Source organism: Vanrija albida (genome assembly GCF_041260175.1).
Source record: "Vanrija albida strain AlHP1 chromosome Unknown contig_7, whole genome shotgun sequence".
Lineage (NCBI taxonomy): Eukaryota > Fungi > Basidiomycota > Tremellomycetes > Trichosporonales > Trichosporonaceae > Vanrija > Vanrija albida.
The window spans coordinates 1,724,775-1,744,232 of NW_027191426.1; the positions used below are offsets into that span (position 1 = coordinate 1,724,775).

At 65.4% G+C, this 19,458-nt stretch overlaps 7 protein-coding genes and 1 non-coding gene across 8 annotated transcripts; 2 read left to right on the forward strand and 6 right to left on the reverse strand.

Annotated features, from left to right (window-relative positions):
* Nucleotides 1–100: 100 nt before the first annotated feature.
* On the reverse strand, nt 101–886 carry Q8F55_009139 (uncharacterized protein; the record flags this gene model as incomplete). Its single annotated transcript, XM_069357510.1, has 1 exon — nt 101–886. One exon carries the CDS (start codon nt 884–886, stop codon nt 101–103), a length of 786 nt encoding a protein of 261 aa, XP_069205447.1.
* Nucleotides 887–3,041: 2,155 nt separating this feature from the next.
* Nucleotides 3,042–3,627, forward strand: RPB11 (DNA-directed RNA polymerase II core subunit; the record flags this gene model as incomplete). Its single annotated transcript, XM_069357511.1, has 3 exons — nt 3,042–3,106; nt 3,143–3,232; nt 3,282–3,627. The coding sequence occupies 3 exons, from the start codon at nt 3,042–3,044 to the stop codon at nt 3,625–3,627; spliced, it is 501 nt and encodes a 166-aa protein (XP_069205448.1).
* Nucleotides 3,628–3,737: 110 nt separating this feature from the next.
* On the reverse strand, nt 3,738–5,964 carry DIB1_2 (U4/U6-U5 snRNP complex subunit dib1; the record flags this gene model as incomplete). Its single annotated transcript, XM_069357512.1, has 6 exons — nt 3,738–4,153; nt 4,192–4,238; nt 4,285–4,670; nt 4,716–4,935; nt 4,982–5,097; nt 5,143–5,964. 6 exons carry the CDS (start codon nt 5,962–5,964, stop codon nt 3,738–3,740), a joined length of 2,007 nt encoding a protein of 668 aa, XP_069205449.1.
* Nucleotides 5,965–7,650: 1,686 nt separating this feature from the next.
* Nucleotides 7,651–7,733, reverse strand: Q8F55_009142. The gene has a single exon. It is a non-coding gene; the product is annotated as a tRNA-Met (tRNA).
* A 167-nt stretch (nt 7,734–7,900) lies between these two features.
* On the forward strand, nt 7,901–9,019 carry DPM1 (dolichol-P-mannose synthesis; the record flags this gene model as incomplete). Its single annotated transcript, XM_069357513.1, has 6 exons — nt 7,901–7,946; nt 7,986–8,079; nt 8,129–8,228; nt 8,294–8,328; nt 8,382–8,457; nt 8,561–9,019. The coding sequence occupies 6 exons, from the start codon at nt 7,901–7,903 to the stop codon at nt 9,017–9,019; spliced, it is 810 nt and encodes a 269-aa protein (XP_069205450.1).
* Nucleotides 9,020–9,242: 223 nt separating this feature from the next.
* On the reverse strand, nt 9,243–11,210 carry Q8F55_009144 (uncharacterized protein; the record flags this gene model as incomplete). The annotated part of the gene is made up of 1 exon (XM_069357514.1): nt 9,243–11,210. The coding sequence occupies one exon, from the start codon at nt 11,208–11,210 to the stop codon at nt 9,243–9,245; it is 1,968 nt and encodes a 655-aa protein (XP_069205451.1).
* Nucleotides 11,211–11,859: 649 nt separating this feature from the next.
* Nucleotides 11,860–13,066, reverse strand: Q8F55_009145 (uncharacterized protein; the record flags this gene model as incomplete). Its single annotated transcript, XM_069357515.1, has 3 exons — nt 11,860–12,201; nt 12,241–12,401; nt 12,451–13,066. The coding sequence occupies 3 exons, from the start codon at nt 13,064–13,066 to the stop codon at nt 11,860–11,862; spliced, it is 1,119 nt and encodes a 372-aa protein (XP_069205452.1).
* A 21-nt stretch (nt 13,067–13,087) lies between these two features.
* Nucleotides 13,088–18,114, reverse strand: Q8F55_009146 (uncharacterized protein; the record flags this gene model as incomplete). Its single annotated transcript, XM_069357516.1, has 2 exons — nt 13,088–13,407; nt 13,452–18,114. The coding sequence occupies 2 exons, from the start codon at nt 18,112–18,114 to the stop codon at nt 13,088–13,090; spliced, it is 4,983 nt and encodes a 1,660-aa protein (XP_069205453.1).
* Nucleotides 18,115–19,458: the final 1,344 nt, after the last annotated feature.

Consider the following 19,458-nt stretch of genomic DNA (forward strand, 5'->3'; position numbering starts at 1 on the left):
ATTATAAAACCCATGTAATCGATACAGGAAGAGAAAATGTCCTTGGTGCCGCCAGGGTGGCGGTTCGAGGGTGGCGGGGAATGACAACAGAAAAACCCGATTATGACGAAGCGGCGAGGACAACCAGTCTGCCGAGCGAGGCAACGAGGTTGCTCACGCCGGCAAGGTTGCCCGACGAGTCACCGTCGTGGTTGATGACCGAAGCATCGGGGTTCGTGTTGCTGATGGTGGTCGAGTTGAGCGAGACGGTTGGCGCAGCCACAGCCGTCGAGTTGAGCGTTGAAGTGACATTAAGCGAAATCGTCGACGACGAGACAATGCTGGAAGATGAAGAGGGAACAAGCGAAGTGGTGGTCGACGACGCGGCGTCGGTGGTCGTCGTCGTCGTCGAAGACGAGGGGGGAGGGGGAGGAGGAGTCGACGACGTGGTCGACTCGGGGGGAGGAGGAGTGTAGGTCGAGGTAGGCTGGGGCTGGGGCTCGGGGGAAGGCGAAGGCTTCTGCTCACCGCCGCCGCCGCCACCACCACCACCGCCAAGGGTCCAGTCAATGGTGAAGCGGCCGACCGACGTGGGGTTGAAGAAGGTGAAGAGCGACTCTGACAGGTCGAGAGCACCGAAGGCGCAGCCAGGGCACAGGTCGACGACAGTAGCCTGGGCCGACCTGCCGTTGGCGCTGATCGTGACCGTCTGGCCACAGAGGGAGCCACCGGCATACTGGGCAGCGTTCATAGCCACGACATACTCGGTTCCCGAGTTGGTGTGACCGCAGGCGCCGAGGCCGACCTCGTAGTAGGTGGCATCACCCGAGAAGCGCTTCTGGATGTTGACGGGCGCGGCGAGCACGGCCTGGGCAGCGAGGAGGGTAGTGATGAGGGTCGCGAACATGATGTCTTTTGTTCTTTTGTGTGGAAGAGGTCGAGGGGGAAGAGGTGTCGGTGTCAACCTAGGAAGCGTGTCAGCGATGGGGGAGCGGGCTACTAGCGAGCGGTTCGGCGGCGGCGGCCCAAGAGCCGTCACTAGGTGCGGGCTACTCACGACGTAGTGGGTTTGTGCTGAGAGGGAGGTGCCAAAGGGTAGGCGGGGGACGTGAACGCAACTCGGAAGCGTTCAGTGGGAAACCGGTGGAGGGCGAGTGACGCTGATATCCGGTGAGTGTGGGTGAGTGTCGAAAAGACTGTTGACTCTGTCGAGGTGTGGGTTGTTAAGAGAGAGGGCGAGGGAGAGACAATGCGGCGATGGCGAGTGGGTTTGGCGTATTGTTAAAAGAGAGTCTGTGCTGCCGTTCTAGAAGAGAGAGTGGCAGCGGAGGCGGAGGCGAGGAGGAGACGAGGATTCGGGGTGGTCAGAGCTTGATGGATGGAGAATGGAAAAGAGGGTGCAAGCGTTGTTGTTGACGCTGGGTGGGGGTGTGTGGCCTGGGTGGGTGCAGGCAGCCGCAGCCGCCGCGTGGTGAAGGCGCCTCGTTGTTTCTCGTGTCTGGTTGTCGGGTTTCAGGGCACACGAGACGCGCCAGGGCGTTTGCCGTCGTCGGCCTGGACCTGACCGCATGGCCCAAGCCCTCGGGTCGCCCGCCCTCCCACGCCATGCCCCTGGCGGCTTTATACCGCCCTGGACGATCTGTTCGCGTCGCGGGTTTCCTCCCGCTGCCGCCGCAGGTTCCGGCGCGCAAAAGCAAGGAAAAGCAGGGTGCAGGGTGGTAGGGCGTTTAGCAGAGGTACCGGATTCATTCTACTCGACCAGCGCACCAGTAAAGAGCCACTGCCGACTGCCCTCTTGCCCATTCCGCTCCAACCCTCAAAGGAAGCGAGGAACGAGGGCAGGACAGGGGGATCCAGTGATGGACGGCCACAAGCGACAACGGCGACCACCGGCCTGCTCCAAGAAGCAACAAACCTCTTCGTTATTCATTTTCTAGGGATACACCTTGGTCTTGGATGATTGCCGTGGCTCCTCTTGGCAGCCAAGAGTCGCATGCTCGTCGTCGTCGTCAGCACAGCCATGACAGCAGCAGCTTGAGCTTGTTCCACGTCGTGGGGCTCACCGCTCATCGCCGGGCATGATGCGGCGGGGAGTAAGTACCACGGTACTCACTCCACTCCCCGTTGGGGAGAATGGAGCACGCCCGGCCCCGCAATCCACGCCCGTGGCGGCAAGGTGTATTCTCGGATACGGGCGCCCGGGCCGGCGTGTAACGCCCGCCAGCCCCGCCAGCCCTCCGCGCAAGGCGCCGACGAGAGCGCCGTGCGCCCAAGCCACAACGTCGTAGGGACGTTTCCCTCGCCCATACGACAAGCAGCGACCTACTCGTCGTCGACAATACATCGACACTACCATCAACTTACCACATGCCGCAGTGTTTACCTTTGTGCCGGCATGGCGCGGGGAGCAGACCCAATAGGGCTAGCCGTGTCGTGAGATTTGGACGGCAAATACGCCGCTTGTAATTCAATAGTGGAGCGCTGGCGCGCTGGATTAGGGCTGGCCTAGCGAGCTGCCAGGCAGGGCGGCGCGGGGGCAAAAACGAGGGTGGCACCCCTTCCGCTCCTTGCCGACCGGCCCAGGCCTCGCGGGTTCAGCCACACTCGTCGGGCGGGGGCAAACCCACGTGGCGAGGCCGAGCTTTACGGAGCGGGGATAGGCTTATCAACTTCTAGCGGATTTGTACGTGTAAAATCGGTCATCTTGCCACGCGAGACCGGCGGGATCAAAACTGTTCCACCGTTCTCGTGTTCTCCACCAGCCCAAGTGCTTGTTGCTATTGTCGATCGAGCACAACGACCATCTCACTCGACATTGACCACCTCGCACCAGCAACCAGTGAGTCCCCAGCCTCTGCCCCACCCCCACCCCCACCCGCCCCACGCATGATTATACACCATATCTATATCTGTCAATCCACGTAAAAGACGCTTCCTCCGGGTCGACAGCCTCTGCCGAGAACGATTGTTTAAACAATGATACCGCCTTCCTTCCTCCACATCTCGCCGTTGGTTGACCATACTGACAACAAAGACACACATAGCGAGCACCGGCACACACCATGTCGGGACGTATCAACCAGCCTAACCGTATCGAGTCGTGGTTGTTGCAGGAGGACGAGAAGAGGTGAGCTGGTAGCACCGCTCACACAGCTGACATCAGGTTGACAATCACCGAGGACCCCAAGATCCCCAACGCGGCGACGGTCGTCATCCGCGCGCAGGACCACACGCTGGGCAACATGCTGCGGGCGTGAGTGGCTGCCCTGTTTCACGGCTTCTAGCCACTGACCCCTCCCCAGCCAGCTCCTCCTCGACCCGACGGTCATGTTTGCGGGCTACAAGCTCCCTCACCCCCTCGAGAACGTGATCACGATCAAGATCCAGACCGACGAGCGCTCCAACCCCGCCGAGGCGCTCAAAACGGCCTGCAACCAGCTCATCAACCAGACGGTCCTGGTCAAGAAGCAGTTTGACGACCAGGCGCGCAACATTGAGATGGGCATGGGCCCCGAGGCGGCGGCCATGCCCGGCACGCAGGGCGGCGCCGGCGGCTACGACCCATACGGCGACGGCTTTGGCGGCGGCAACACGGTGGTGGGCGGGCCTGTGCGCGACGCGGGCAACGCGGATGTGTACGACTTCTGAGTGGCGAGGCTACGAGCGGCGCGACGACGATTAGAGATTAGCACTGTTGTATGCATAACAAGATAGTAAGAGTGTCCCTCGCCCCTCGTACACGTCCACACGCCCGTCTATTAAATGATGGCAAAGAGTTTCTTGGTCTTGGACAGCCGCGCGGCGAGCACGAGCGTGCCAGAGATAAACAGCATGCAGCCGCCGAACGCGATGGCCTTGGGGAAGTTTGCAAACTGCTGCGCGGGTGATCCGGCGCCGACGATGGCGCCGAAGATGGGCGGGCCGGAGAGCTGGGCAATGCTCTGCACCATGAGGGCCTGGCCGATGAGCGTGCCGGCCAGGCGGGGGTCTGTCGCGGCGGCCGTGACCATCGGGCCCTGGACCGAGACGGGCGCGCCGCTCATGAAGCCGTAGAGGACGCAGAGGGCGATGAGCGGGGGCGCCGTCTTCATGCCGAGCCAGCCGAAGGTGAGGATGGCCATGGAGTAGATGCCGACGATGGCGACGTTGAACGTGCCGACGAGGTCGGCCGAGACTGGGCGTGAGTGGACAGCACGGGCGACGGGGACTTACAGCCAAAGACGAGGCGTCCGACGCCCGACGAGCCGTTTGTGATCATACTGGGCGGCGGTCAGTTGTGCCTCGGGCCCCAGCGGCGCCACTCACAGGAGGTACGGGCTAAAGTCGCCGAGGCCCGCGAGCGAGCCGTACGTCCCGATAAAGGTGAGGAAGGAGAAGAAGCCGAACACGAGGAAGGGGAAGGAGGCGGCCACGAAAGCGTAGGCCGGGTTGCGGAACTCGCTGAGGTGGAAGAAGGGGCCCGGCGGGCGCGGGGGCAGGCGCGTCTTGACGAAGAGGGTGGCCAGCACGCCGAGGATGCCCATCAGCAGCGCGATGAGCCGCATCGTCCAGCCCCAGCCGATGCGTTGGGGGAGGTTTGCGATGATTGCCGGCCAGATGATGGCGCCGGCCGAGCTGCCCGTCATGAGGATGCCGAACGCGAGGCCTCGCTTGAGGAAGAACCACTGGCCCACTGCGCCCATGGGCACGATCTGGGGGGGTTAGCTCGGTGGCGAGGGAGGGGGGTTGGCACGCACAAACATGAGATCCGCGCCCAGCGCCATCAGCGTCGCGTGGCACAGGAAGATCTGGTAGTACTTTGTGCTGAGGGAGAGCATGCAGAACGCGAGCACGAGCAGCAGCGTGCCAGTCGCCAGGAGAGGCCGGCACCCGTACCGGTCGAAGAGGGGCCCGGTGAAGATGCACATGCCGAAGCAGATGGCGGCTTGGGCCGAGCCTATCCACGCGATCGTCGAGCTGGGCGTGCGTCAGCGCGCTGGCGTCGTCTCCGCGTCCCACTTACGCGGGGTACTCTTCCAACAAGTTTTCGCGGTAGTACGACTGGAATGCGCCGACGCTCGCCGCGAGCCCGAACGCGCACAGCGCCGCGCACACCCCGCCAAAGAGGCACGACCAGGCCTGGATGCGGGTCAGCCCTCTCTCCTTGCGTCGTCGACGACCCACCTCGACCCCGCCGTCGGGATACACAATCTCCTCGCCGTCGTCTGTAATCTGCACCGCGACGAGCTCTTCCACCCCCTCCTCGTCCTCGCCGGCCGGCTTCTCCTCAAACGTGCCGCTCGGGCTCACCATGCGCGCGAGGCTCGCCATGGTCGTGACGGTGCCGGCGCGGGCTCTTGCCCTGCGCATCGTGCGCGTCTCCTCGCGCGTCAGCGTCGGCATCGAGACCAGCGCGACGGGGTCGACGAACGTCCGCGCGCTCATCGACGACATGCGCGAGACTGTCGGACCGAGCGAGACGAACGCCGGCGGGGGCGACGACGCGCCGGCGGGAGGGATGCCGTCCTTGCCGTCCGGGGTGGCCGCGCTCGCCGCGCGTTTCCGCACCGTCGTCGCCGAGGCAGCCGCGCCGGAGGAGAAGGCGCGCGGTCGCGCGGCAGCCTTGGCCCCCGCGCCGAACGACGTGCGCATCGACCGCGAGCGGTGCACGTCGGGCAGCGGCGCGATCTCGTGCCCCTCGTCATCGTCGTCGTCGTCGTCTGCCAGCGCCGACTCGGCTCCAGGCGGGACCCGGCTGGCGGAGAGCGCGCGCGGGCGCGCGCCCGGCCCGGAGAAGGACGAGCCGCGCTTCGCCCCCGCCTTGGTGTTGCCCCGGATCGTTGGGAGCGGCGGGAGCTCGGTGTCGTCTGGCGTGTGGGGCCGGGACGCGGGCGGCGAGGCGGCGGCGGAGGCCGCAACTGTGGCTTGTTGTGGGGGTGGGCTACTGCCGCCTGCTGCTGGTGCTGGCGGCGGGCCGCTTGGCGTCGAGCTCGGTCCGGCGCTCATCGTGTCGCTAGATGCAATGATACAAGTCGGGTCGCAACGTGTCGTTGAGCTCGCTTGGCCACTTCACTCTCACGCCGAAAATGTTTTCGCTCCGCGTGCCAAGATCCGAATGTGGGGCCGAGGCAACAAGATGCCGATAAGACTTGGTTTGTGCGGGTCGGTCGTCGTTCGTCGATGCAATGGCTGCAATGTTGTCGCCGCTCGCAATGCAGCAGTCGTGACCTGCGCAAACCTGCTCCCCACCACCCACTCGCCACCACCACGCCACCACCTCATTCACGTCAGCCGCAACAATGATGCGCCGTACCGAGCGGGACGGACTTGGCCGCCTCGCCGGCCAGGTGCGGCGGCGGGTGAGCGGCGGGCGAGTGCCGCGGCCAAGCGGCGGTCGCTAGTCACCAGGGTCAATCTTTCGGGATGCCGCGTGGCGCCACCAAGCTCGTTGTTGCCACCGTACGCGGCACTCGTCAACACGGTGTACGTTGGGTCCGGGGTGCAGCGTGGGGCCGGGTTCGGTCGAGGAGGGGGAGAGGAGGTGGTTTGGGCCGTTTGAGAGGGCTGGGGGCTGGCGCTGGCGGGCCCCGTTGCTAAGACGCGGTCGGCGGCGGGTGCGGCTGCTGCGTGCTCGGGCGAGGGTCTGGCCCGGCGACATGTGATGAGCGGGGCGTCTTTCGTTCCGTGCGGTGAGTAGTCGTGCTTCGTGTACGCCCGGGAGCGATGGGTTGGTGCTTCTGAAGGAGAGGAGGGGGGGGGGGGGGCAGGGGTTGCGCTTGGTGGACAGGATGACTAGCCCGCTGCTAGGGGGGTCCGCAGGCCTCGCTTTCCCCGCCGCTCTGTGCTCGCAGGTCGCGTGCGTGTCGAGTGTGGCATTCGGGCAAGCGGGGAAGAAGAGATAAGAGTGCGTCCCGAATACGGGGCGGTATCGTGCGAGGTCTGTGCACTCGCGCCGGGTCTGGCTCGACGTGTGCGGATGGTGGCAGGGGTACGTTGTGTGCTCTAGACGCACCTCGACTGCCATTGTCATCTGTACCCTTAGTGCTCCGGTGCCACACCCGCACTGAGAGGCGACGACGCGCAGGCCATGACATCCCTCGACTCTTTTCCCCCTGCTTCCCACTTCACTTCCTCCGGACTCCTCCATCCAGTGCTCGGTTCTGTCATCTCCCACATCTTCTCAGTCCTCGACACGTCCACCGCCGTCCCTGCCCCCCACCTCTACCAGTCCACCTCCCGACCCTCACTGAACTCACCACACACTGCCTCGGGCATGCCGAACTGACACGAGTCGGCTAGGGCCGTCACCTCACCCCACCAATCGCTCCCCGCCGTACCTCGTCCTGCCTACACGCCCTCACTCCTGGACCTGTGCGCCAGAGTCGACCGGACCGCGGGAGCAGTGAGCAGTGAGCTCCAGCCTTCCGACCTGAGCTCACACCCAGAGCCTGACACGCCGCCCGACACCCAACGGGGCACTGCGTGTTTACCGCCTCACACGACCCGCCCACACGACCGCGCCACACACGCTGCCGATCACCACTAGCGCGATCACGCTAGTCACCGATCTGCTTGATCACCGCGTATCATCAACCACGTCACGTCTTCATCACTCGCCGACGCAAAACGCGGGTTTCACACCAAACGCAAAAAAGCGCTCTGCGCTCACGACAGCAAAAGACCAACCCTTCGTATCGCCACCTGGTCTCGATCCAGGGATCTCCAGGTGTCACACTTCGTATGAGCCTGGCGCTTTTCCACTAAGCCATAGCGATGTTTGGCGGGCCGGTCTGGAATTTGGTCCCGCCGGTGCTACTTGAGGTGTCTGTTTCGATTTGCTCCCGCTTCAGGTCCAGTGACGTGCCTCACGGGCCGCTCCCACGCCGTTTCCGTCAGACGTGGAGGCCGTCCGTCACCCTCACAACAACAAGCCACAGCTTCGATGTCCCAGCACCAGCACACCATCATCGACATGGCGCAGACATCTGGTGGGTCGGGCTGGCGGGTAGGGTGGGGCTGACGCGCAGAATCAGACAAGTACTCGGTCATCCTGCCGACGTACAACGAGCGCAAGAACCTGCCGGTGATTGTGTGGCTCCTGGCCAAGACGTTTGAGGAGAAGTGCGTCGGCGTGGGGGATGAAGGAACGGGGGCAGGCTGACGCCCGCAGTGGACTCAACTGGGAGGTGATTGTCGTCGACGACGCGAGCCCGGACGGCACGCAGGACGTTGCGCGGCAGCTGGCCAAGATCTACGGGGACGACAAGATTGTGCGTTCGTCGCCGAGCGCGCAGCGCGAGGCCGTTGGACGGAGTGACGACCGCTGACTCTCCAGGTGCTCAAGCCGCGCGCGGGCAAGCTGGGTCTTGGGTGCGTCGACGCCGACGCTGTGCAGCCCGCCGACCAAGCTGACACCACTCCAGAACCGCCTACGTCCACGGCCTCAACTTTGCGACGGGCAATTTCGTCATCATCATGGACGCGGACTTCTCGCACCACGTAGGTGTTTGGGGAGGGGGGGGGGGGGGTGCTCGGCCTCGGCGCTGGGCTGGCCCCATCTCTCCCCCGCGCGCTCGCTTCGCTCGCTCGCTGACGCCCCCAGCCCAAATTCATCCCCGAGCTCATCAAGCAGCAGCGCGCACACAACCTCGACATCGTCACGGGCACGCGGTACGCCTCGTCCCCGTCGCCCCCCCCCGCGCCGGGGGTGTCGATCGGCCTCGGCCCGGGCGGCGTGTACGGGTGGGACCTGAAGCGCAAGCTCGTATCCCGCGGCGCCAACTTCCTCGCCGACACGGTGCTCCAGCCGGGCATCACCGACCTGACCGGCAGCTTCCGCCTGTACCGCCTCCACGCGATCAAGGACATCATCGCGCGCTGCACGAGCAAGGGGTACGTCTTCCAGATGGAGATTGTCGTGCGCGCCCGCAGCCTCGGGTACAGTATTGGCGAGGTGCCTATTACTTTCGTCGACCGCATCTATGGCGAGAGCAAGCTTAGCGGGAATGAGATTGTCGGATACGCCAAGGGCGTGGGGCAGCTGTGGTGGGGTGTGGAGTAGATAGAGCGACGGCGACGGCGAACGCGACGGCGACTGTACAATGCATAAATCTACAACCTGCGTTGGTTCGTGCTGGTTACAAAGCGGCTGCCGCCCGCGCGTGCGGCGCGAATGCGCCGCTCGAGTCCTCTCGATAAACTATACTAATGCTCCTGCCCCTGGCCGGCTCGCTGCGCTCGCCCGCCCACTCCTCGCCGCTCGCTGCGCTCGCGGCTCGCGCCGCCTACACCACCACACTCACCGGCCGGTGGCTCACCAACCCCGACTCACTCGTAATCGCCGTCATCCCCTCACCCTCCTCGACCCCGCCAATCCCCGGCAGCGGCGTTCTGTAGCTGTTGTGCGTGTACACCGAGCTTCTGTTCGCGTCGTCGTCGGGCAGCTCGCCCGTGCCGCGGCGGCCGAACCCAAACACGCCACTGGCCGCCGTCTCGGCCCCAGGGCGCCACGACCACCTGCTCTCGCCGCTCTCCCAGCTGCCTCTGCGGCGGATCGCGCGCATGCTCGCGTCGTCGTCGGCCCGGCCATAGTTGCGGTTCCGGGTGCTCAAGCTCATGGCGTGCGAGCTCAGGCCGTCGTAGTTTGACAGCGGGCGGCCGCCCTCGTGCGTCGAGCCCGGTCTGTCGGCGAACGCGACCGACGGGGAGACGACCGGTGCGTGGTACGCCGACGGCGATGCGCCGTCGCGCAGCCGCAGGGACCCGGGCCGCGCGCCGATCGCCTGTGGCGAGACAAACCCAAACGTGCTGCTCGCCAGCGTGAGCGTGCTCGCGTCGGGGCCGGGCGGCGCCGACGGGTGTGGGTTGTTGCGTGGGTGGTAGCGCGTGTGTCTGGGCACCGTGTGCTGCACGTCCTCGCTGACGACGGACCCCGGGAGGAACGTCGGCGAGATGGGCGAGGGGAGGGCGGTCGGGCCGGCGCTGTGGGCGATCGACATGCCGGCCGGGCTCGACGCACTGCGTACCACAGGCGGGGACGACGTCGACGACGGCGAGGGCGCCACAGCAATGTGCGCGACGGGCGCGTTGCCCGATTCAAAACTGATAACCGTCGTCGCGGGTTTCGTGCTCGCGAGCGAGTCCTCGCGCGACACACGCGAGAGGATGTCGCCCGACACATCCGACGAGACAAACGACGGGGCGTCTGGCCCAACGCTCGACGAGAACGTGTTCCGCCTATCCAGCTCGCTGGGCTGCGGCGGCAGCGGCTGCGGGGCCGAGTCGGAGCGCATTAACGGCACCGAGCCCGAGCGTGAGAGGATCGAGATGGACCGAGCGGGCGAGGTGGCCAGGCTCGGCGGGAGGGGGCGCACGCTCGCGTCCTCGTCTGCCACGCGGCCGGCCAGGCGGAAGCTGCTCGAGAAGCTCGCGCCCCCGTCGGCGCTGGTGCGGTGGCGCGGGCCGTCGAGGCTCGCGATGCTGGGCGTGCGTGAGCGCGAGAGCAGGCTCGCGCTCGGCGCCATCGAGCCAGAGTCGTCGATCGTCGACGCCGGGTAGCTTCTGCGCACGAGCGGGATCGGGAGGGACGGGTAGGGGTTGTTGGCCTCGCGCCGGCGCTCGCTCACCGCGTAGCTGTGCAGGGACAGCGACTCGGCGCGGTACGCCGACGAGTCGTAGCTCGACTGGCGGAACATGTCGGCGGGGGACTGGTGGCGCTGGAGCTCGCGGCGCGCCGTGCGCGCCTCTGCGCGCGACGCGGGTGGCGGGCGTTCTGGCGCCGGCGCGGGCGGCGTGGGCCGGCTGCCCCAGTAGTATCCCGAGGCGCTGCCCGACCCCGAGCCAGAGCTGCTCGGCACGGCGTCGCGCGGCTCGGCGTCGGACGCGCGCCGCGCGCCGAGCTTGCGGCTGATCCAGTCGAAGAGCGGCTTGGCCTGCCCTCCGCGCCGGTGGCCCAGGTGGTGCTGGGGCGCGTGCTGCGGCTGAGGTGGGGGGTGGGCATGGTGTTGTTGCGAGTGCGGCTGCGGCTGCGGGGTCTGCTGTTGTGACGGCGGGAGCCCGCTCTCCGGGAGGTGGAGCTGCGCGTGCGTCGGCACGCCGCCCCCGCCGCCTGACGCGCGCGCGCGGTGCCCGAGCGAGCGGTAGTGCTGCTGCTGGGGAAGCTGGGCCTCTGGCCCGGGGCTCGGGGACGCCGTGTGCACGAGGATGGGTGGCGAGGTGGTGGGCGGCGTCGTGTCGGGGGTGGGGGCGGCCATTGTCGTGGTCGTGGGGGTGGGGGTGGGCTGGGCGTGCTCGCTCAGACCATTGAGGGCGATGGGGTAGAGGTAGGAGAGAGGAGCGACAAGACAAGACGAGAAGCCACGACAGACGAGTGCGCAGAGTCGACGCGGGATGATTTAATTGCTCGTGCCGTCGCCGCCCGCCGCAGACGGACACAACCTGAAACGCCAGCGGCGGCCGCCGGCGCTGCCAAGGACGGCAGACTGCGGCGGCGGCGGCGTCACTCTTGCTCGGCACCACATGGGCGGCTCAATGGGTGTGCATGCATCCATGACGCTGCCCAATCACTACAGCGACCTCGTCCTTGGCCTTGACGTCAAGCCCTCGCCACCCAGCCCTCTTGTTATTGATCAGACCCACGACCCACTGCCGCCTCCTTCCCGTCCACTTCGTCGCATTCCACAACATGGGTCCTGCGCATAAACTCAAATACCCCGCGGCCCATGACGCCAGACGCCTGATAATGCCGCTAGGCACCCACGCCCCCCCCGCACCCAGTGAAATGTGCATCGATGCTATGAGGACACATGCAAGGCCCACGAAAACGTACAACATGGAATTATCGCGACAAGTGTGTGTGGTAGAGATATAGAGAGAATGTATGCTGTTTGGGGCCGTGGGGGGCTACTCCACGTCGTCTGCCTTGAGCCCGTCGTCGTTGTCGCCGCCGCTTCCACTACCGCCACCCCCCTGCGCCGCCGCCGCCTTGATCGCCTCCTGTCGGTGCCGATGGGCCCACTCCTGCTCCCAGTCGTTCATCTGCGCGTCGTCAAACTCCTCGCGCCGGTCGCCCCAGCGCTCCTGGACGTCGGAAATGTCTTGATACTTGCCGGGGATCAGCCCCGACGCAGACGAGAACAGTGCGTGCGCATTCTCGGCCGTCGTAGAGTTGTCCTCGCCCGGCATGAAGACGTAGCCCGTCACCTTGTCGATCAGGCGCACGAGGTGCATCATCGAGTCCTTGTCCTGCAACGTCAGCTCGTGTGCAATTTGTTGCGAGCTCACCTCGACGGCCAACGTCTCGAACCCGACCAGACTAAAGTCCTCGATCAACTCGACCATCGCAGCGTTGAGCTTGGCGAACCGCTTGGCGCGCGGCTCGTCCTCGAGCGTTCGCAGGAGGTAGGACAAGTCCTGCACCTCGGTGTAGTAGTCGAGATTGAACGCTGCTTGGTCAGCAGGGTGCACGACTTGGGCCCCGCACTCTGCACTCACGCAAGTTGTCAAAGCTGTTGAGCATGTCGATTTTGCTCAGCACGTTGATGTGGGGCATCTCGAGCTGGAGCATCGCACGGAGCGCGAGCAACACGGCCGCAATGTACTTGGACGCGTCGGTGATAGCGTGTGCGTCGGTGAGCTGGACCGCGGCAAGCCGGTAGTCGAGCTTTGTCAACCGCTCCACCATGTGTCGCAAGCTGTTGTGGTTGGTCCACAGTTCGGCCTGGCCTGGCGTGTCGATGACAATGTAGCCGTTGCCTCCTTGCGTCTCGAGCAGCGCGTCGAGCTGTTCCAGCAGCCAGTCAAAGTTGGCTTCGAGGTACTCGATGCAGTAGAGCATGGCGCCGTTGGGCCCGAGGCCAAACTCTTCCATCACCGAGTCGAGCGTGATGAGGTCGCATATTGAGATGGCGCAGGGGTAAGGCGGGTTGGTGACAGCCGGGTCCAGGTTGATGACGCTGACCGGTCGTCCCAGCGCCGTGAGAAACTGGTGCATCCCGTGGCAGTAGGTCGACTTGCCGGCGCCAGGAGGGCCAGTGACAAGCTGTCCAAACGCCGACAGGTGCTGCTCGGTAGGCTGAGCGAGCCACTGTTCTTCAACAATATCAGTCATGGTGGATGCCGAGTTGATGGCTTAGAAGTGCTGGGGCTGCGGGATGGCTGCCGCGAGGGGGAACTGCTCCACAATGTCTTGGTTGGGCGTGAGGACGCCAGCAGACGATGTTCCCGAAGACCCAATGCTCTTCTGATCCGGCTTTGGCGTGGTGATTGTTGTTGCCTCTGGCGCGGTACCGAATGTTGACACACCAAAGGTTGCCGGCGAGAATGATGTAGTAGCCAGAGGACGCATCGAGACCACGTTGTCGGAAGCATTTTCAGCAGTCGCCCGGCGTTTATGGCCATGCCGAGATTGGGGGGGTGTGGCAGTGCCAGCAGCTTGGGCACTCCTGTAGGCTGTTTTGGTCAGTCACGATGCATGCATGCATGGGCCAACTCACACTCGGTGATCCAAGAGCCGTTCCGAGAGATGGGCGAGGACGTCGACGCACTGGGGGAGAATGAAAGGGTCGGGCTGCTGCTCGCGTTGAGCGTCATACCCAGTCCCTGAGTGATGATTGACGGCGACCTCTGCAGGCCCGAGGCTTGAGCGGCCTGAGCGGCCGTCGCCACAGTCGGGGAAGGCTCGGCCGACTCGAGCGGCGGGAAGGGGATGGGGATGCGTTCGCCCGCCGGCGGTGGCATGCGGATCTCGAACGTGTCGTCGCTGGGTCCTTCCCGTGGCGAGCTCTGAAAGCCGAGGCCGATCGGCTGTTGCAGACCGCCAGTCTGCGGAGGCTGGAAGAGGAACGAGTCGGCAAGACGACCACGCGAGCGCCGGGCGGGAACTCTTGCGGGTGACGCGATCTGCGGGGTACGGAAGAAGAGGCCCCTGAAACTCTCGTCGACGCTGTGGCGGGGCGAAGAGTTGGCAGAAGAGGCGGGAGAGGTTCTAAAGTCGATCGTCTCGTTGCAGGCCTCATCGACCGGCTCGGTCTGGCGATGCGCGGTAGCCAGGCCACTTCCACGAGGCGTGACGTCGATCCAGTTGAGCAGGCTACGTCGCTGCGCATCGCTGGCAAGAATCGTCGAGCGGTCCGCAGCGTGCTCGTCGTCGTGCGAGTGCTGCGTCATCTGAGATTCGTCGATGAGGATCGACGACTCCTGCGAGCTGCCCGCCTCGGTAGACTCGAGGTCTTCTCTGGCATCAGTGTAGTGCGACAGGGCGCTGGCAGATGCGCTGGCCGACGAAGCAGGGTACAGGTCTGGAAGGGTCATCTCTGACCGGCCCGAGTGGTCCGAGTGGATGCTGCGGCGATCAGGACTGCTGGCAGCGCGCTGGGTAGCCGACTCCCAAGTCTCCGTGCCAGTGCCAGAGCTGGCATCCTCGTACATTGAAGCACTCGAGGTGGTCGAGACAACGGGACGGAGTTCGGGACCAAAGATGCCAGCAGCCGTGGGGACGCTCCGCTGCGAACGCACACTCCTGAAGCTGGCTTCGCGGCTCTCCGTCGTCAACATGGCGGCGGCGGCAGCGGCTCCAGTAACACCTGCCGAGGGCGAAAGGGAGCTTGTCGAGAGCTGGCGCTGGAAGAGCGCAGTAAGCGGCGAGCGTGTCAGGGGCGACGGGGTGCCGATCAGAGCCCCGGCGCCGGGCACGGCGGCAGTAGGTGCAGGCGTCTCGGGCGACTTCTCCGGTGCCAGCACAAACACGTTGGTCTGGCGAATAGGCGTCGGCGACTCGTCCATGACAATCGGGCGAGTAGACGACGGTGGCGGCGTGCTGGGACGAGCGGGAGCGAACGGCGCAGCGAGGGGAGCTGACCCGTGGCGAAGAGGTGTAGGGGAGCCACCATGATCGGCAAGATCTTCCATCGCGGGGGGTGTAGCAGTCCGCACGACCGGGGGAGGAGAAGGTGCGGTAAACACTGCGAGAGGAGGAATCGCGGGTCTGCCAAATGACCCCTGGCGAGAGTGGGAGGATCCTTGGCGCGAATGGGTTGACCCCGCGCGAGAGTGAGATGAGCCGTGTCGCGAGTGCGACGACCCGGTTCGCGACTGCAACGATCCTTGGCGCGACTGTGATGGTGACTCCCACGACGAGCCGCGCGAAGGCGGGAAGGGTGGGACAGCAGGAGGCGGACCAGGAGGAGGAGCACGTGGGGGCGGGATGCGAGCAGGAGCAGTAGCAGGTGGCGGGAGCGGTGGCACCGGCTCGTCGACAGTGGGGGTAATGGGGAGTGTGGCGAAGAGCGACTGAAGGGGTGGCGTTCCCAGTGGTGTTCTGCGGGTCGAGCTACGGCCAGTGGACGGCGGCGAGTTTGTGAGCTCCGCCGCGGCAACAAGGAGGGCAGTGGCGGTGGACCCAGCAGCCACGCCGGGCATGTATCTGACGTCGCCGAATGGCACGGGAGGCTCGGTCGACGGCTGTGGTGCGGTGGCGGGACGACGACCGCTGGCGCCACGCTTGAGCAAGATGCCGTGCGCAGGCACAGGCGGGGCATCCTCGCCAAACGCGGGCGTGCCGTTGGACGCGTCGGGCGCGGTGGCAGGTCTTCTCGAGCTGGGAGGAAGGGCCTTGGCATCCCGGTCCTTGGAAGCTTGCCTGCGCGGGGTGGGGTAGGACGGTCTCTGGATGATGCTGCCTGTGGGCGAGCGAGTCGGCGACGCAGCCCACGAGCCCTGCGGGATCGGCGCAGAGTGGGGGACCACGGGAACGATCGGCGGGCTGCCGGGGGCACGTCGGGGCGACAGAGGCGGCGACTGGAACGCGCGAATGGTCATATCCCGACGGTGCTGTCTGGCGAGCAGGTATCGGGCGTGGGCCGAGCTCGGGTCCTCGTTGAACGGGCGGCCAGTGGGCGACGGCGGGGTATCGAAAGGCAGGCGCGTGTTGGCACTACGGGGTGGCGATCTCGCAATGTCACCAGAGGTTGTAATCGCCAGGCCAATCTCCTCCTCGTTGAACTCTGCGTTGAAGGGCGAGTTGCGCTCCGGAGTGGGAATGTGCGGGGGTTCCAGAGGCGACATAGGCGGCGACGAGGGGTGGCTGCGCCCAGCAATATGCGGCTCTGCAAAGTCGATGGTGCGGTTGACGTGCTTGGCATACGAGGGGTAGGAACCAGACGCGCCGAAAGCTGGAACAGCACCAGCCTGTGGAGCAGTGCTAGGACGCGAGTTGGGCCTGTAGTCTGCCGAGCTGGATCCGACGACGACGGTCGGCGCAGTGCCGGGGCGTGAGTTGGTTCCCTGGCGCAGCTGCAGCGCGCGAGGCGGGCCTGTTGGCCTGCGACGGAGCTGGTGCGGCGAGTTGGGAACAACGAGAAGGTCGGGATTGCTCCTGGTGTGGTGGTGACGAAACGACAGACTCCGCCTGGGCGTCGCGTGGTGGTCATCCTCGGACGAGAGGGCGGGGCTCGACGTGCTCTTTGGCAAGCGGTGAGGGCCAAAGTTGCGGTGCCTGCGCGACGAGCGGTGAGAACCACTCCGCTCGGTCTGAATGCTGGCCGCACGCGATGCCGGAGCCGTCGCTGATATCCTGGGGACGCGAGGCGGCTGGCCAGGTGCGGTGAATGCGTCACTGTCGCTGCCATTGGCGTCCGAGTCGTCACCACGCTTCCGGCGCTCACGGCCAAATAGCCCGCGGATCGACCCAGACGCGGAGCGACTCCGGCGCTGAGTCGGCAAGCTGTGCCTCGACGCGTTACTTGGCCGTGGGCGGATGTCGGTGCTGCCTCCTCTGTCCGAATTCCAACCGTCCGACGACCGGCGCAGACTCCTGCTCCGTCTTCCACGGCTCGCGACCTCGGCCCACTCCTCACGCTCCTGGTCGCGGGCGTCACTGAGAGCGACCGCCGATCCAAAGTCGACAATGCTGTCATCGTCGACAGTGTTGCGGTTTTGGGGGCTTTCTGGAGGAGTGATGTCGTGGGCGTTCATCCGCGGCTTCGGGAACGTGAGAGCGTCGCATACGGTCGAAACGGCGAGACGGGATCGAGAGCCCTCGCTGTGAAGCGTGTACGTCGACCCTTGCCATCGCGACGACCAGCGTTGCTGTCCGTGGAGGTTGCCGGTGGAGACGTTCTCGCCGACGCGGGGGTATGGGCGTGTGTTTGAGGGGCCAGCCTCGGCGGAGTGGGGCTCGGACAATGGCTGGGTGCCCATGCTGAGGAGGTGGGGCGTCGAGCTGCTGTATGGGCTAGAGCGACCATTGTCCGTTCGGAGGTCACGGGCGATCGGTGAAAAGAGCATCTTGGGGGCGACCAGACCGGTCAGGACGGACGACGAGTGGTTGACGCCCTGGTAATGTTCGACCCCCTGCGGGCCCCACTGCTGGCCACGGGGCGCATACGCATTGTAGGGCGCGTACAGCTCGTACTGGGCATTGCTCAGTGTGGATCCTTGTGTGGCCTTTGCCCCCAGATGGGTCGTGCCGTATGGGACGGACGCGCCCACTTTTGTGCCGCCGAGGGGTTGTGGTGGCTGGTTGATCAAGACTGGCGTGCTCGCAGACGTGAGCTTTTGCTTTTGCTTTCGTCTTGCTCCCCACGACCAATTGCTAAACAGCGAGCGCTTCGGCGTCCGGGCAGGTGGAGGGGCCGGCGCCATTCCAATCCCCGTTGCGCCAGACGGCTGCATCTGCGGGGACAGGCTGACGGCCGACGTCGAGGCGAACGGTGGGCGGTATGGCACGAACCCATCGCTGTCGACTGCCGTTGTGCTCGTCGCTGCGGCTGTCACGCGACTCGAGCCGGTGCTAGGACGGCTGTTGCGCGGCAGGTGTGTCCTTGACGCGTTACCAAACCATGGGCGATGGCGATGAGGTTCGGGGGCAGCAGCAGCAGCGGCACCACGGCTACCGGCGCCGCTTCCGCTGCCGCTGCCGCTGGCGCCAGCGACCGAGGGCATGTGGCCCTTTTGGCGGGGGACGAGGTCGACGTCAGCCTCGTGTTCGAGGTCTGACGATTCGTCCTCTGTCAAGTCGAGCGCAGGGTGGCTGCTGTGCGGGGAGATGAGGTCGAACGTCGTCGTGGTCGATTGGGACGAGGGCGGCGTGGGAGGCGGCGACGGGGGCGACGAGGGTATTGGCGGGAGGGGTTTGGGGGTTACGATGAGGGCGAGCATTGCAGTGGTCAGCACTTGCCATGCTCGAGAGGATAAGGAGGGAGGGGGGAAGGAGGGACGGGGGGACGAGGAATGGTTATTAGTTCGGGGGGTAGCAGTGAGCGTGACTTTTGGTGGGCCTTGTTTCACGCCAACTGGCGTCTGACTTGTGCCGCCGTCGTCGGTGATCGCGACGATGATGCATGGGCGTTGGCGGGTGCGCCGCGGCATGCGAGCGAGCAGCAGCAGCAGCAGCAGAGGCCGGAGGTGCAGACGACAGGCGAAGGCCCGAGGGGTTGGGTCGCCGCCGCCCCCGCCCGCGCCGAGAGGGTAAATTGGTGCGGGCCCGTGGCTTGCGGGCGGGGAAGGTATGCAGTCGAGGCGTCGAGGCGCCGAGGCGCCGAGCGAGGTCGCCTGCCTGTAGTCATTGCGGCGGCGCACGCCACGGCACTGGGCAAACCGACGACTGAATGGCCAAAGATTTGCAGACGACGACGAGGTGATGCAGACGGGCGACGAGGGGGGTGCCGAGGTCGACGACCCGCGGCCGTGCACGATCAATGTACTCACGGGCTATCTAGTGGCTTGGGCGCACAATCACTGACGTCGTTTGGGCTTTGTCGTCGTCGTCTGGCCGTGCGGTGCGTTTGTGCGTGCTTGCCTGCTCGCCTCGCGAGTTGTGGTGGTTGTCGTGATGAGATCAGTCGAGGCGACAAGCACTGTGATGTTTACGACAGGCCCGACAATGTTTAGAGATTTCAAAAGTGCAAGTGCGCACAGTAGAGTAGCGTGGCACGTCGTAAACACTGCAGCAGCGAGGCAGCCCGTTCCCCTAGTTTTTCCTCTCTGCCTGAGTATGGTATGCGGGGTGGGGGTGGGCCATGGCTCATGCTCGTCGTCTCGTCCTGCCCCGCCCCGCCCCGCCTCGCCTCGCCTGTACTAGTGCATTGTGACTGCTCCTCGCTCGTCGGCTCGGCGGTCGAGCGCCAACCGTGGCCATGACAGCACGGTACCGTCGTTTAGGGTGAAGGACGTTCCAAAAATTACGTAGCGGCCCTAGCAGCGGCAGCAGCTCCTTCGTCTCGTCCTCCTCGTCCTCTCCTCCTCTGACGCCATTGTCTCTACCCCTCCTCCTGCAGGCAGCTCAGATCGGCGAGGGGCAGCAGCGAGCGGCACAACCAACATGGCAGGCGGCGACACCCACCCGCCGACCAGCGGCCCGGGACGTACGTGCTCGCCGGGTCGGGCGATCCGCGATCCGCAACAGTCGTCGTGCTCGTCGGACAATGCACCGCGAGCATGCACGCTCCTCTGACGATAGGCTCTAGGCTCTAGCTCAAGCAGGCAGAGGCAGCCTGCATGCCG